General features: G+C 41.0%; 1 protein-coding gene across 1 annotated transcript in view; it reads left to right on the plus strand.

Annotated features, from left to right (window-relative positions):
* Positions 1-351: 351 nt before the first annotated feature.
* LOC135522582 (plexin domain-containing protein 2-like) overlaps positions 352-17,492 on the plus strand; it is a 171,457-nt gene continuing 154,316 nt past the window's right edge. Inside the window, exon 1 of the mRNA XM_064948983.1 lies at positions 352-870. Within this exon, the coding sequence (XP_064805055.1) occupies positions 771-870 (100 nt within the window). The 5' untranslated portion in view covers positions 352-770. The remainder of the gene's footprint in view (positions 871-17,492) is intronic.

The following is a 17,492-nucleotide window of genomic DNA, read 5'->3' on the forward strand; positions in this document are numbered from 1 at the left end:
TTGATTGATGAGTGAATTAAAAAAAAAACATTTTAGAACAAGGCAGTAACATAAGGAAATGCAGAAAACATCAAGGGGTCTGAATACCGTAGGAATGCACTGTATAGGATAGGGTGTTTTCAACAAAGATTTTATGTTTGATTTTTTTTTTTTACTTTGAAAAACTGTTTCATAGTGTAATAAGTTCTTGTTTGTCTTGTGTCACAGAAAAGTCCATTATTATCCAGTTAGTTACGGGTGGATAACATATTCCAGCAGCATCTGACACTGTATTGTTGCAGACTGGTGGTTTGCACTGACTGTAAAAAGCTACGTACTATTTTGGTGGTGTTGGATTGGTGACGAGGGAGTCCTCTCTGAGAACCCAACTCACATTGCACCTCTTCTTTCCCGGGTAGGAATGAGACCTATGTGTGTGGAGCTGGGATGACCCCAATATTCTGAACCGTTTTGCTTTTTTTTGTGGTGGCCCGGGACCTTCTTGGACCATATGCGCGCATTCACGCATATCTTCACTCACTCACTTACTCACTCATTCACTCACGCACACACACACACACACACACACACAAACAAAACACCACACATCATATTCCGCGTCTGCAAACCAACGAACAGCGCAGACAGGTTTTGCTCTGCGATAGGCTGTCTTGCCGACTACACTCGAGAAGAGTTACGGAGTGTAGTCGACTTATCCCTACGATTTTTGGTGTATGAAAAAATAAACATTCTTTAAAGAGGAGCAGTGCAATCAATCGTGGATCTCGGATATGGCAGGTGTGAAGACATTCGACCTTGTTGTTGGAGTTGTTTTAGTTTTTCTGTCTCTTGGAAATGCGTTTCACGAGCCCGGACAGGACCCGACAAACGGTAAGACCCCATAGTACCTCTTATATTTGCATCATGAAGATCTCTCCATATTTAATGATAACAAAATAAAACACTATGCATGATGTCTTGTACAGAGAAACGTTTACAGTGATTTATTTATTATTTAGTGTGGTTTGGTGTAATAAGGTGCAATGCTGCAATCACTTTCATGGTGTAATATAATGAAACAAGGTTTGTTGTAGACGTATTTACCAGTATATTTTACTGCCTTTATAACTGTCAAATAAGAATTTGTATGGTGACTAAATACCAACTACATGCTACATGGTTTTCATTATTGCTATGATATTGTGTTTATAACGGTTTGTGCGCTCGTGAGTGAGGGTTGCTGAGGTTCGTGGTGTGTGTGCGTGCGTGCGTGTACTGCGCGCGTCCGCGCCTGTGAGGGGGATTTGAAGGCTGCTGGTTTTGGATGTGTGCACGGCTATTGTTCTCCGCTATTTTTATTTCAGCGACCCTATGTCGGAGACTTTATGATAGGCTATGTCAGATCATTTATTATCCTTACTATAAACATGTGTATAACACAGTCTGCGTCCCAACGTGTTATCATGCTTTTATTAATATAAGGGCATATCCTCTTTGTAAGAGGTGTTGAATGTGTTTCTTTTCCTCGTTTTTATCACATTCAATGTTTTATATAAATTAGTTGGGATTTGGTGAATCATGAACGACTTGATGAACATGGCCTTAGGGTAGGATTTTTGAAAATCAAATGAGAAAGATCATGTTTTGCGTTTGACTTAGCTGTGGCATCCTATAAATCAAACAGCCTGTATTCTTTGACCCAACTATTAACATTCCTTAAAGAATATGATAACCTCCATGATAGGAAAGAACACAGATATGATTTTGGCAGTGGTGCCGCCCCTTCAACCATCTGATTGAGTTTGTCCCTCTGTCAGTGCATGTGCTGTCTACCAGGACATTGCTTTATCTGAACTGGAACCGGTCTTAAGACTGTAACTTTTTTTATTACAGTAATTTACAGGTAACTGGCTGCCAGTAAGTTACTGTAAAAACTACAGTACTTTTTTTTAAAGTGTAGAACAACCTGTACCAATCTGGCAGTCTCCACTTCTTCAAAGTTCAACAACCAAACACTTTCAATCAGTAACCCATCATTTTAGAAAAAATAACTTGCTCAGGTATTAGTATTCCCAATGGAGGTGCAGGTCTTTAAAGTGAGGGAGGAACATTGATGATCCACACTCTTCTGCAAGGTGTCTACAGTTGATGTCTGCATTCCAAATGACATCCTATTCCCTACACACTATTTTTGACCAGGGCCCAAAGGAAGATGTTGAGTTAATACTGTCCAACAGGGCTCTAGTAGTTTGATGAGTCCATACTGTCCACCAAAGGCTCTAGTAATTGGAAGAGTTAGTTAACTTTTTTAGATTCTCCAAGATCAGTTTAGAATTTCCCTTTGTTTCACCAATTATGTTAATAAAAAATTTCTTTCATCACCTTATTTCTCAACATGGTAAACCTACGTCTGTCATGCTCTAATTTGGATTTTAGGGCTATTTTTAAAGCATAATCTCATTATTTCATAATTTTCCAGATTTCTCCATTTAGCCAAGGAAGAGTGCTCTTTTTGCCAGGTTTGGATTTGATTTTCTTTAGGAAACCATTTATTGTAGTCTGGATTGTGGATAGAAAAACTTGATTATCAGCTTCCACGTCTGTATAGAACAAGAGATCATTCCAGTTAATTCCCTTAGTTGCATTTTCATAATAGCTTAATTCACTCTTAGATATTCTTAGTTGATCCAGCTTTCTAACAGTAGAGAGGTTAAACCTGCTCTTAGACAGCTTTCTGGCTATAAGTGTCAGATTATGATCAGATAGCCCAGTAACCATATTGAATGATTTAGTCACTCTCTCTGGTTTATTGCTGAACACCAAATCAATCTGTGTTTCAGAGCAACAAGTCATCCTGGTTGGCCCTAGCTAACTAGCTGTGTAAGGTCAAAGGTATTAGTGATCTGTTTGAGGGTTTACCTACAAAACTTGTCTTCATAAAATCTCCCATTAAGATGAACTCTTTCCCAAAGTCACATTCCCTAAGAATGTTATTAAACTGATCAAAAAACACACTTTTGGTAGAAGGTGGCCTATATATACTCTAGTAGATGCTCTAGTAGATGCTCTAGGTGCTCTAGCAGATGGATGAGTCTTTACTGTCCACCAAAGGCTCTAGTAGTTGGATGAGTCCATACTGCCACCAGGGCTCTAGTTGTTGGATGAGTTCATACTGTTCACCAAAGGCTCTAGTAATTGGATGAGTCCATACTGTCCACCAGGGGCTCTAGTAGTTGGTTGAGTGCATACTGTCCACAAAAGGCTCTAGTAATTGGAAGAGCCCATACTGTCCACCAGGGCTCTAGTAGTTGGATGGGTCCATGCTGTCCACCAAAGCACTAGTATTTGGATGAGTCCATACTGTCCACAAAAAGCTCTAGTAATTGGATGAGTCCATACTGTCCACACGGGCTCTGGTAATTGGATGAGTCCATACTGTCCACCAAATGCTCTAGTAGTTGGATGAGTTCATACTGTCCACCACTGGCTATAGTAATTGGATGAGTCCATAATGTCCATCAGGGGCTCTAGTAGTTGGATGAGTGCATACTGTCCACCAAAGGCTCCAGTAATTGGAAGAGCCCATACTGTCCATCGGGGCTATAGTAGTTGGATGACTCCATGCTGTCCACCAAAGGCTCTAGTAGTTGGATGAGTCCATACTGTCCACTAGGTGCTCTAGTAGTTGGATGAGTCTATACTGTCCAGAAAAGGCTATAGTCCTTGGATGAGTCCATACTGTCCACCACTGGCTCTAGTAGTTGGATGAGTCCATACTGTCCACCAAAGGATCTAGTAATTAGATGAGCCCATACTGTCCACCAAAAGCTCTAGTATTATGATGAGCCCACACTGTCCACCAGTGGCTCTTGTCGGTGGATGAGTCCATGCTGACCACCAGGGGCTCTAGTAGATGGATGAGTCCATACTGTCCACCAAGGGCTCTAGTGGTGAGCTCTTCAGAATGGGTGTCTGTGTTTGAGAGAAAAAACTGCTATGAGTATGTTATTGTTTGAGATTCAAATACACGTACACACACACACTCACATAGACATTGTGTTGTCGTTACTGTGATATTCACCATATCAGGTACTTTGTATATGTTTATGGAGCCAATGAATCTCCTTGGCCAGCCAGTGCTGTACATGGATCATCTGAACTTAGATCCTTGCTAGAATTATCAAGAGCTCACATTCTATCTTGAAAACTCATGATCTGGGCCTTTCAGAGGTACGCTCTGGGTTGAAGTGTCACACTGTTTCTGAAGAGGTTATGGAATAAAATAATTCAAATTCTCATTGATTCCAACCACCACCCGTTTTTCCTCAAATGAAGCAAAGTTCTCCAACCTCAACAGTTATTTACAAACACATGGACAGGGATCCAGCTGTCAACGTCTAAAAGGCTTGTAGAGATTTGCAACTTTAGTGGAGATCTTTCCAGGTGCACCTCTCTCTGCCTCTGTTCTATATAGAGTATTATTTTTAGAGTAGCTGTCCAGTGAGACGCTTCCCTTGTCTTAGCATTAACTGACCATATTTATGGTGAGTAGTGCCTCTCTCCTTTCCTAGATAGTACATTATTAATAAACAGGAAGTAAAGGACAAAAACACCCTAACGAACGTCAGCTGTGGGGTTGGTGTGGGTGCACCCAAAGGCTGTTCACTCTGAAGTTCACTGGGTATCTGGGACCTTGTTGTGTACAACTCACTGTGGAGACTATCTCACACTCTCTGGTTCTTTCATTGGCCAGCTTCCACAGCAGCAGATGACAGGGAAAAAATACAAATGTTGATGGCTCTAGCCACACACCCACACACAGTTTTGTATAACAAGAATGTAAGCTTTCTGCCAATATCAGATATGTCTATATCCTGGGAAATTTTCTTGTTACTTACAGCCTCATGCTAATCGCATTAGCCTATGTTAGCTCAAACGACCCGTTGACGGGACACCGATCCGAAAATAAGATAACTAACCTTATGGGGACACACAATTCAGTCCCATTCAAAATCAAAGATTTTCCATAAACCTAACCCTAAACCTAACCCTAAACCTAACCCTAGCTCCTAACCCTAAACCTAATTCTAACCCTAACACTAATTCTAACCTTAACCCTAAACCCCCTGGAAATAGAAAATGACCTCATGGGGACAAAATAAATGTTCACATTTCTGTTTGTTTACTATTCTTGTGGAGACGTCTGATCCCCACAAGTATAGTTAAACATGTTCACACACACACACACACACACACACACACACACACACACACACACACACACACACACACACACACACACACACACACACACACACACACACACACACACACACACACACACACACACACACACTTCCTCTCACAGTTATAAATGAGAAGAGCAGTGCCTTATATCTGGACGACATTAGAAGATCTCATGGGCTAAACATATTTCTTTCAAACATTCCCGTCATGTGACGCGTCTGGGTGATGGCCATTGGCACGCTCACACACTGATGAGTACAGAATATAGAGGTATGATTTCATCGTGATTTTGGGGTTAACTCTCACCCTGGTTCTCTCTCAGAGTGAGATACTGTATTGGCCACTTAGTGTGTGCTGTTGCAGTCAGTCTTGATCTGCTCACTAACGATGCGGTCTGATTTAACAGCCCTCAATGCGAGCATTTAAATGTGCTAAGATTGTGGTTGTGTACGGAATGCCATGTGTTAGTGGAGAGCTCTGTTGTATGGGATTCAGGCACGGTGCTGTGCTTTTCTACACTGTGCTGTGCAGAGTTGAATGGATTCTCAGGTAGCTAGTGACTTAACCAGGCAGTTATCCACGGCCCTAGCTCTGGGGACCCTGCTTCTCATCCATCCTAATGCCACAGGCTGCCTTCCCTCTCACACACACAGACACACACAAATACAAGCCACGCATGTACGTACATAGACATAGAGTTAACACAGTGGTTTCTTAGCAGCGCCACACTTCAAAAGGCTTGACCTTCGAGGCTAACACAGCCTATCTGACTTGTCTGGTGAAGTGTCGGGCTGTGTGACACAAGTCTTACTGGCAAAATGGTGCACAAAAGAGCTCTGTGTGTCTGTTCTGAAAGAGGAGACGGTGTTGAGTCCGAAAGAGGAGAAGTGCAGGAAGTTTATAAGCCTTCTGGTAAGGAATTCCATTCTCTCTCTCTCTCTGTGACACTGCACATTCTAACTGGTCAGAATCAAAGTCTCTTTAGTGGCTCTCTGAATTACCTCCTGAAAGAAGCTTCCTTGAATGGACGGAGGATGACAGGGGTGGGGCGGTATGAGCCGGGGAGGGGGTGGTGGTTGGTGTTGGTCATTGTCTTGCTCTATATGTGGTGACAAGTCTTCTATACTGCACAGGACCGGGATGGTACGGTCCCATACCGCAACACGGCAACACCAGGCTCTTGCGTTAGTCATGCCTCAGACCCTGAAATTTCAGGTCCACCCCTTTGCTCTGTGAAGGACCCTTATACAGGCGGGGGGGGGGGGGTAGAGGGTAGGGTGCATGTGGTAGAGGATATAGGGTAGAGCCAGAAAGAGAGGGGTGAGAGGGGCTCAATAGGCACGGAGACAAAGCAAAGAGGCCTATAGTTAATGAAACCCTGGTGCAGTTAAGCTGCTCTTTATGTACAGACATTGTCTTTCATGCCATTTTCAAGCTCTTTCATGTCCATCTTTGCCCTTTGTCTCGCACACTCATTGGGGCTTTTCGATTTTCTTAGCCTTTTCTTAGAATTGTAGTAATCACTCAGTGGGGTATTTTTGTGCTTTTGTATTGTGTGTATTAGATTAAATGTCCAATGCAGCCGTTTTCTCTCCAAATCAAATCATTTCTGGGTAACAATTAAGTACCTTACTGAGATGGTTTGCCAATTAAAATTGTCAAAAATAAACAAAAATAGCTTCTTGGCAAAGAACATTTTCTCAGGTAATAATTTTGCTAAGACTGTCTGGGTGTGGTCTAAGTTGGGAGTGGAAAACTGAAAACTAGCTGTTATTGTCAGAGAGGTTTGTAAACTCTCTTTCTTATTGGTCTATTAACTGATTCCACAATGGAAAGGCCAAAGCTCCATTCAACCAAAACAGGCAGAATTTCTTTTGCACTCAAAGAACATCATCACAATTTTCACAATTTCACAGTATTTTTTCAACTTCATAGTGTGGAAATATACATAAATACACAGGAAAATCACATTTTTGACTGCGTTGGGCCTTAAATATAAGTACTTTATTAGGGCCCCTATAAAAGTCTGAGAAAGCAGGAATTGGTGGAATGGTGTTGGCTGTACGTAACTTTTATTGAATAACATGCATCTGAATGGGCTTAACTGAGTGCTCTTTGAAGAGAACTGAATATCGAGAATTCAATTTACCATGCATCATAAACCCTTTAATAAACAGCCCGGCAGGATAGGCTTATCATAGTCTATGACAACTGATCTCAAACCAGCATCTGAAGCAGAGATTAATTCACAGGTAGAGCCTGATCTGTTGTCTGGCTGTCCAAGCAGCTGTACAATGCTTCCTTTGCCTGAGCTGGATAGTTTTAACAAGAAAGGTAAGTGTGTTTCTGAGATGGAGAGATTTCCACCAAGCTTCCTTCCGGCTGCAGGGCAGGGGTGAGTGTGTGATGATTAAGGAGGGGAGGAAATTTGGGGAGAGTGCAATCCCTTACTTCGCCCCTCATCTTCTGCTTTTTGTCATGGGCTGGCAAGAGTGCTAGTGTAGAGGGGTGATAGTGTGGAGTGAGTTAGGGATGGTAGTATGCAAGACCACATGGTAATAGTATGGGCTATATGTTGTACCTTTATAGTCTGGTCTGTGTAAGCCAGGTTCACACTAAATAATGTAAGGTTGCATGTTGTCGTTCTCAGCTATCAACACAACCAAGGGAAGAAACTGACCTCTCGAATAGTTGCTGGAAATGTCAGTTCGGATAGAAACAGCACCTGAACACACCAGTCAGTCATCGCTATTGCAAGAAATTCTTGTATCTCCAAAAATGTACCGTGCCATATATTGAACATACAACAATGACACTTCAGGGATATTTTGAATACATGTTCGTGGTCCTACAGTCATTACGTTTTCAGACTGCATACAAGGGAGTTAAAAAAAAAAAAAAATGTTTTCCTCCGGCAGTGACACATTGTAACTTTGATATCAGCTGAAAGGTTCAGGAAGAGAGGAGGGAGCAGCCAGTCACAGAGGGATTAGAGAGTAAAGCCCGAAAACATTATACACTTCAGCAAGTGTCACGAGTTTCACTGAGTTACCCAACCTAAGAGTCAGCACAGCAGACTGCTGGGTTTTGCAAGAACAGAGAGAGCTGCTCGCTCCCTCAGTGGAACTGGCTGTCTGTATACAGTGCATTTGGAAAGTATTCAGACCCCTTGACATTTTCCACATTTTGTTACGTTACAGCCTTATTCTAAAAATGATTACATTATTTTTTTGTTCTCATCAATCTACAGACATAATGACAAAGCGAAAACAGGTTTTTAGAAATATCTGCACATTTATTAAAAACAAAAAAACAGAAATACCTTATTTACATAAGTATTCCGACACTTTGCTATGAGACCCGAAATTGAGCTCAGGTTCATCCTGTTTTCATTGATCATCCTTGAGATGTCACGGCTGTGTGGAGAGACGGACCAAGTTCCACATCTATATTTTCTTGTGAAACTTACAAAACCAAAAAGTAAACTGTAACAGTTTTCTTGAGGTGAAGGAGAGGCGGACCAAAACGCAGCGCGGTGGTTATTCATGTTTAATTTATAAAGACACTATACATGAATAAAGTAACAAAACAAGAAATGCTAATGCTAACTAATGACACCTGCCTCTGATTGAGAATCATACTAGGCCGAAACATAGAAATACCCAAATCATAGAAAAACAAACATAGACTGCCCACCCCAACTCACGCCCTGACCATACTAAATAATGACAAAACAAAGGAAATAAAGGTCAGAATGTGACAGAAACAAACAACGAAACGTAACATACGAGGTGCTACATGCACTAACTCAAAATTAGAACCCACAAAACACAGTGGGGAAATGGCTGCCTAAATATGATCCCTGATCAGAGACAACGATAAACAGCTGCCTCTGATTGGGAACCATGCCAGGCCAACATAGATATAAACACACTAGATCACCCACCCTAGTCACACCCCGCCTAACCAAAATAGAGAATAAAAGGCTCTCTATGGTCAGGGTGTGAAATGAATTGTTTCTACAACTTGATTGGAGTCAACCTGTGGTTAATTCAATTAACTGGACATGATTTGGAAAGGCACACATCTGTCTATATAAGGTCCCACATTTGACAGTGTATGTCAGAGCAAAAACCAAGCCATGAGATAGGATTGTGTCGAGGCACAGATCTGTGGAAGGGTACCAAAAATTGTCTGCAGCTTTGAAGGTCCCCAAGAACACAGTGGCCTACATCATTCTTAAATGGAAGAAGATTGGGACCACCAAGACTCTTCCTAGAACTGGCTGCCTGGCCAAACTGAGCAATCGGGGGAGAAGGGCCTTGGTCAGGGATGTGACCAAGAACACGATGGTCACTCTGACAGAGCTTGAATTCCTCTGTGGTGATGGGAGAACCTTCCAGAAGGACAACAATCTCTACAGCACTCCACCAATGTGGCTCTTTTGGTAGAGTGGCCAGATGGAAGCCACTCTTCAGTAAAAGTCACACAACAGCCCACTTGGAGTTTGCCAAAAGGCACCTAAAGGAGTCTAAGACCATGAGGAACAATATTCTTCGGTCTGATGTAACCAAGATTGCTCCAGAGCGCTCACGACCTCAGACTGGGGGCGAAGGTTCACCTTCCAACCGGACAACGATCCTAAGCACACAGCCAAGACAACACAGGAGTGGCTTCGGGACAAGTCTTTGAATGTCCTTCAGTGGCCGAGCCAGAACCCAGACTTGAACCTGAAAAAAAGCTGTGCAGCGATGCTCCCCACTCAACCTGACAGAGCTTGAAAGGATCTGCAGAGAAGAATTTGAGAAATTCCGGTGTGCCAAGCTTGTAGCGTCATACCCAAGAAGACATCGATGCTGTAATTGCTGCCAAAGGTGCTTCAACAGTACTGAGTAAAGGGTCTGAATACTTATGTAAATGTGTTTTTTTTTTTGTACATTTGGAGAAAAAAAAATCCAAAAACCTGTTTTTGCTTTGTCATTATGGGATATTGTGTGGAGATGGATGAGGACAAGAAATACATGTAAACAATTTTAAAATAAGGCTGTAACGTAACAAAAAGTCAAGGGGTCTGAATACTTTCCAAATGCACTGGATACATCAGTCACTTATGTGTTGTGTGGTCTACTCTGAATCAGTGGTCCCCGTTGGGTTACAGCCTTTAGTGCTCTGCCTCAACAAGGTAATGGGGTGAAACACAGATGGGACTCTGCAATGTTTGTTTGTTATGTGTGTGTTTGTGTGTGTGTTTCTCTCTCTCTCTTTTCTCTCTCTCTCTCTCTCTGGATTTGGTGTGTGTGTGTTGAGTGTTCACAGTCGCCAGTGAGTGTGGAGAGTTGAAGAACCCCCTCTGGGTGTGTCATGAAGGAGGGCCACAGGTCTTTCAATGTGTCCAGGCATGCTGAACAGAAGACAAAGAGCCAGGGGAGGACCCTCTTACCCCGGCATATCAGCAGGCCTCATGTCCCCAGCCCAGCAGGAGCAGCGGCTTTCCTTTGTACCAGACCAGACTGTGTCACTCACTGGCGCTACCAATATGCTGCTAAATGCCTATGTAGCATGTGTGTGTTTGTATGTAAGGGAGAGTGTTTCTCTAGGTGTGTGTTTGGTGTTGTCGTTCTCTCATATTTCGTTTTCCTCTTTTTTTTCTCTAGCCCTGAGAACATTTTCTATAAAGTTCAACAGGAACCTCTCTCCTTATCCAATGCCAACCCCATCCTGATCATGGCATGACATGCCGCTTGCCAGCTTCTTACTTACAATTGTTCTACTGTTGATGCTGCAATGTACTCATTGATATTTGTGGCTGGTAAAGATGTTTTAAACCGTCTGCAGGTCTAAGTAGAATTATGGGACTCCCTCACTTGAGTGCAACAACACAGTCTTTGTTTCTGTGCCTGCAAAGAGGCTGTGTCGCTGTCCAAATGTCTCTCCCTCTCCCAAGCAAACTCATCCTTACAACCAGCAGCCATGCCCTGCAGAAACCACAGTCAATTAAGTGTCTCGGGTTAAAATAAAATACTTCACACTACCACAAGTATATTTTGGGGTCAGAAATGGGGAGGACAGATCATGACTTTGAAGTTGAAATCAAATTCATGGTTATGTGAACTACGACCTTTATCCGGAAATGGATAAATATTGACCTTTCTAATAAGGATAATAAGGACGATTCCCATGCTCCGTTAGCTTTGAGGTGGCATTTGTCATATGGGTGTTTACTGTATGGTTGTTAATTGTGTTGTCGTCAGATTCTCCATTCACAGAGATGGGTGGGTGTTCCTCGTCTAAATTGTGTTGAATTGATTTTATGGAATACTAAATGCTGAAGAAATAAATTAGCTCTGATTTATTGGCGGGCTGCCTCGGGGGGAGAAACTGAGGAAGTGTCGCAGAATGTGTATGTGCGTGGGAAAGTAAGAGGAATGTGGTTTTCATATTCATGTATGAACACACATGTATGAACAAATCACATGTGAAAAATGTCATGTGGGAAGAAAAATATATATATATATATATATATAGTCAGGTGTGGTTTTCGGACACAATTGGGAAGTTTTACATGGATTTTTCAAATGAACATTTTTCATATATGAACACATCACAATTTAGCTGTAAAGATAAGTGCACAAAAATGACAAAAAGTTAACTCACGTTAACTGACTAACACTGACACCCCTAATTTAAAATCATATTTTTGATTTTTTCCAAAATCAAACACATTCACACATTTTCAAATAAATAAAAATGTATTTTAGGCCTAAAAAACAACAACAGCTAGCTAGGGTGAAATGGGAGGCTAGCTATTGACTGTCCCTATGCTAGCTAGCAGTTAGCAATTAGCATGCAACCATTGAATAAACATTTAATAAAAAGTAACCTTATAAAATACACATAGCTAGTGTGGTTCATATGTAAAAACACTAAATATGAGTACACTTTTGTAAATATATAACCATTTAAAAGACAAAACATTTATAACGGGCATAAGGTAACCTAGCTGTTAGAATGTTGGGCTAGTAACCAAAAGACTGTGACCCTACTCTTAGGGCGTGTGTGTCTCTTTGTTAACAACTAGTACACAATCTCTAATATTAAGGAAGTCTCAAGGTCCTGCTCGCCTGAGTTAGAATACCTCATGATAAGCTGTCAGGTCCACGACAACACCTCTTCCCCCTCAGGAGGCTGAAAATATTCGTCATGGGTCCTCAGATCCTCAAAAAGTTATACAGCTGCAGCATTGAGAGCATCTTGACTGGCTGCGTCACTGCTTGTTATGGCAACTGTTTGGCCTCCGACTGCAAGGCACTACAGAGGGTAGTGCGTACAGTCTAGTACATCACTGGGACCGAGCTCCCTGTCTTCCAGGACCTCTATACCAGGCGGTGTCAGAGGAAGGCCCAAATATTGTCAGACTCCAGCCACCCAAGTCATAGACTGTTTTCTCTGCTACCACACGGCAGGCGGTACTGATGCACCAAGTCCGGAACCAACAGGACCCCGAACAGCTTCTACCCTCAAGTTATAAGACTGCTAAATAGTTAGTTAAGTAGTTAACCGGAATATCTGCATTGACCCTTTTTGCACTAGTCTCGTTTGACTCATCACATACGCTGCTTACTGTTTATTATCGATACCGTTACCTAGTCACTTTATCCTTACCTAAATGTACATATCTACCTCAACTATCTGGTAGCCCTGCACATCGACTCGGTACTGGTAAGCCATGTATATTGCCAAGTTATCGTTACTCATTGTGTATTTATTTCTCGTGTTATCATTTTTCAATTTATTCCTCATGTTATTATTTTTCAATTTTTCTTCTATTCTCAAAATGCTCTGCATTTTGGGGAAGGGCCCATAAATACACATTTCTCTGTTAGTCTACACCTGTTGTTTACAAGGCATGTGACAAATACAATGTGATTTGATTTGATTGACTCGCATACAAACGTGAGCTAGCTAGCTACTTAGCTTGGCTACACTCATGTAAATGGGAAAATCTCACTCTTTCACTTGGTCTAGACAATTCAATTACACACAAAAATATAAACGCAACATGTAGAGTTTTGGTCCTATATTTCATAAAATTGTCCATTCGCACCTTTTGTGGGGAAAAACTAATTCTGATTGGCTGGTCCTGGCTCTTCAGTGGGTGGGCCTATGCCCTCCAAGACCCACCCATGGCTGCTGCCCAGTTATGTGAAATCCATAGATCAAGGCCTAATGAATTTATTTAAATTGACTGATTTCCTTATATTTAACTGTAACTCAGTAATACCTTTGAAATTGTTGCATGTTGTATTTATATTTTTGTTTAGTATCTAAATGACCAGAAAACTCATCAGAGTTTAGTTAACATGTTATCTCTACATTTTGAAAATGTAACCATGTGTACCAACCGGAAAAATGGAAAAAACTGAAAAATAAGGAGACACAAAGCACTAGCTTCTCTGTTCTCTTCACTGGGCTTCTTCCAACAGTCATGGACCAATGTACGAAGAAGACATTATTTGTAGCCTTTTCCTGCAGTCAAATGACCAAATCCCCCTCTAGTGGTCTCATAGGTGCAATATTATTCATATTTTCATAATTTCATAATTAACAAACATATTTTTTTGGAAGCGCTGAAAATCCAGTCTTTGTTATATTTCAGTCTTCTGTGTTGTATATAAAGTGTAATATTGGGATGAAAACTCAAAATGTAATACATTTCAACTCTATATCTGACATGGTACAGGTGTCTTCTTTTTTAAAGTCCATAACCATGTGTGTGAGGTGGATACCTTTGTTTCAAGGTAGATTTGTTTAAGATTACCAAGAAACACTCTGTGTGACTCTGATTTAGCATTTTAGCTATTATATTCAAGTAGACTAAGTAACATTTTTATAGAATGACATTACAGAATTAGCGATTCCACATGTGGAAAAATTGCTACTGCAACATGTTAAAACCACCTTTTTTTAGTAGTGAGGAGTACATCACTATTTCTTATTAAACTGTAAATGCGATTTTCACATGTCAATGTTTTTCAAATTTCAACTTGCAATTCCACATTTGAAAGTGAGATTTATACATGTGGAGTTGTCTTACCTATGAAACTGCAGATGTGATTTTCACATGTTAATGTTTTTCTAATGTAAAGTTGCAAAGTTTTCTTCCATGACGTGAAACTGTAAATATAATGTTTAAATGTGAGGTGAAAACATGTTATTCTCCTCACATGTGAAAAGGTGGTTTTAACATATGAACTCTCAATTTATTACATGTGAAAATATGGTTTCACATGTGAAATTTCAGCTCAACAGCCACGTCACATGTTTTGATGTCTCCCAACACTATTTTCACATGTTAGGGCTGGAATGTGCCTAGTCACAGGGTCAGGAAAAACTCCTGTCCCTATTCTAAAGCAGTGATAGTTGCACTGGTGATCTATTTAGTGGTGTCTCTTTTGGTGTTGGCCAGCAGATCAGCAGATGTTTAGGAACTCTGAGGAGCTGACTGGAAAGGCAGGACCTTTGTTCAAGGACTCTTCCCATCAGCCACCAGTGTTTGTTTGAGCAGAGGTTGGAGGCTCACTGCCTGGCACTCCTGATATGTCCTGATGTCTCCCAGCTGTTTGGGCCCTGCCTGTATATCTGCATCCCAAATAGCACCCTATCCCATATGTAGTGCATTACTTTTGTCCAGGGTCAATAGGGCTCTGGTCAGAAGAAGAGCACTAAATAGGGAATAGGGTGCCATTTGGGATGCACTGTCTGTGTCTGCAGCGAGCTCATCCCTTCCTCCCTCCACAATGCATAGAATGTGTTTCCCTTGGATTCTCACTCCACCATCAACTCTGGGAGTTTACTGACTGGTGGAACTTGAAACTGAGAAGTGGGGCAGTTTTTCTGCCCTTGTTATGTTCCCTGGAAGTCTTTGTTAAACATGCTGACTGTGATTATCTACCTGGGTCATATTCATTAGGGCACACTGTAAAAATACTTATTGCAAAAGAAAATGAAAATGAGTGCTTTTCAGTTAAGATGGGAATCAACAACAGGAGTTTCTGGTAAAGGCTGACTGCTCTCAAGCTCACCCCTCTCCTTACTGGCTGCCTACTGTCTTCCTGTGAGGTTTCCTGGAGGCCAACTCAGACACAGATAGCGATGGGGGGATAAACCTTTACAGTTACATATCGGGATATTATTATGATGATATATCGTATCGTTTTGACCATATCGCATTATTATATTTTGTACCTGCACCAAATCTCCAGTATTTTTCCTTCAAAGCTTGTTTTCCATCTTATTTTTAAATAAGGAGGCAATTTTTTTAATTAACTTTTATTTCCATAATTGATCAAAACTAATTTTCTCATGGCTCTCTCGTGTCCCACTGCAGCAGACATATGGTGAGCAATATGTTTGGAACATGAAATCACAGCACAATCACAGTATTGAATTGCAATACATACTTTATAGAATTGTGATAATCGCAATATATATTGTATCCTGACAATATTATATTGTGAGGTCCCTGGCAATTCCCAGCCATAGAGCCTTGTTTTCAGGCTTTGTACTGTAACGATAGCTCAAATCAAGTTGTATTTGTCACATGCCTCGTAAACAACATGTGTAGACTAACAGTGAAATGCTTACTTACGGATCCTTTAACAACAATGCAGAGTTAAATATAAAAAATATATAAATAATGACACAAGCAATAAATACACAGTGAAAGAGTAAAAAACAACATGGCTATATACAGGGAGTACCAGTACCGAGTCGATGTGCAGGGGTACGAGGTCATTGAGGTAGCTATGTACATATAGGTAGGGGTAAAGTGACTAGGCAACAGGATTGATGATAATCAGTAGCTGTGTGTGTGTGTGTGTGTGTGTGTGTGTGTGTGTGTGTGTGTGTGTGTGTGTGTGTGTGTGTGTGTGTGTGTGTGTGTGTGTGTGTGTGTGTGTGTGTGTGTGTGTGTGTGTGTGTGTGTGTGTGTGTGTGTGTGTGTGTGTGTGTGGCAGGGGTTTCCGTTATTAACATTTGGCGCCAGACAACGTGACTGACAAGATTTTCATTTACCAGACATTTGCCAAATTTACCGGACCTTCATATGCATTGGGTGTAAAACATATTAGGGCGTTCACCCAGGGTGCTCAAAATCACATTTAGATTATTGTAATTCACCTTAACAGAATAGAAATGTGTGTTTTATTGAAAAACATTGCCCTTTGCGTCTTCATCCCTGCTATAAATCATAAATGAATATATATTTATACATTTAAAAAAAAACATTTAGCCTTGAAGAACCAGTCACAAACACAGTAATAAAAGACAACTTCAAAAACACCAGGGCAGGCCGGTCATTGCTAGAAGGGATGCAGCTTTTGTCACATTAACATCAGATTTTACTTTTAGTAACAGGTTAGGATAATATACGCAGCAGGTTTGGATAATTACGGAGCAGGTTAGGAGAATTAGGTTAAGGTTAGGAAAAGGGTTAGGGCTAGCTAAAATGCTACACAAAATTAACTTTTGACGATCATTTGACAAAAGTTGGACCCATTCTAGCCATGGCTTGCCTAGTTAAATTAAGGTTAAATAAAAATACAAATTTAAATGACCCAGACGGCTGCCCCACTCCCCATTCACGCTGCGATTCAGCACCACATTAGTGGAAAGAGGACACTCTGTCTTGGCGGTCACAAAATTAATAAATTATAAAACTGATCTTGTACAATCAAATGTGATATTTAAATAAACGAAATTCGTTAAGGCTTGTTCATTGAAAGAAAGCTTATTTCTACAAAACTCCTGTGAAACGAGTCGCTCGCCATACATTTGTGAAAGCACTTGTTTTCAAAGTTCAAATGATATCTCACTCTTTTTACAGTTCTACAGGATGATGTTAATTAATACATATTATGTTTATTGTCATTTGAACTATCATGGGGCTGTGACTCGTGTCATGTGTGATATGCGTGGCTTATTGTTTAACCTCTCTGTTTCTTACTATAGGCAGTTGGCTGCCTCGTGGTTGCAACACTGTAACTCTCTGTTGTGAATAGTTGACCGCGATGTTTCTTTTCCAAATGCTACTAAATAAGCTCAACTGAAATGCACCAATTGTGCATGAAACACATCATTACTCTGCTCTAGTCTATCAATCCATTCCTATTCTTTATACTATACATGACACAGGGGCTGCATTTGTTCATCTTGCCTAGGGCGGCAGCAGAACTGCAAGGACTGGGCCTGAAAAACACAATAACTTG

The sequence above is a fragment of the Oncorhynchus masou genome, chromosome 30 (genome assembly GCF_036934945.1).
Source record: "Oncorhynchus masou masou isolate Uvic2021 chromosome 30, UVic_Omas_1.1, whole genome shotgun sequence".
In the NCBI taxonomy this organism is placed as follows: Eukaryota; Metazoa; Chordata; class Actinopteri; order Salmoniformes; family Salmonidae; genus Oncorhynchus; species Oncorhynchus masou.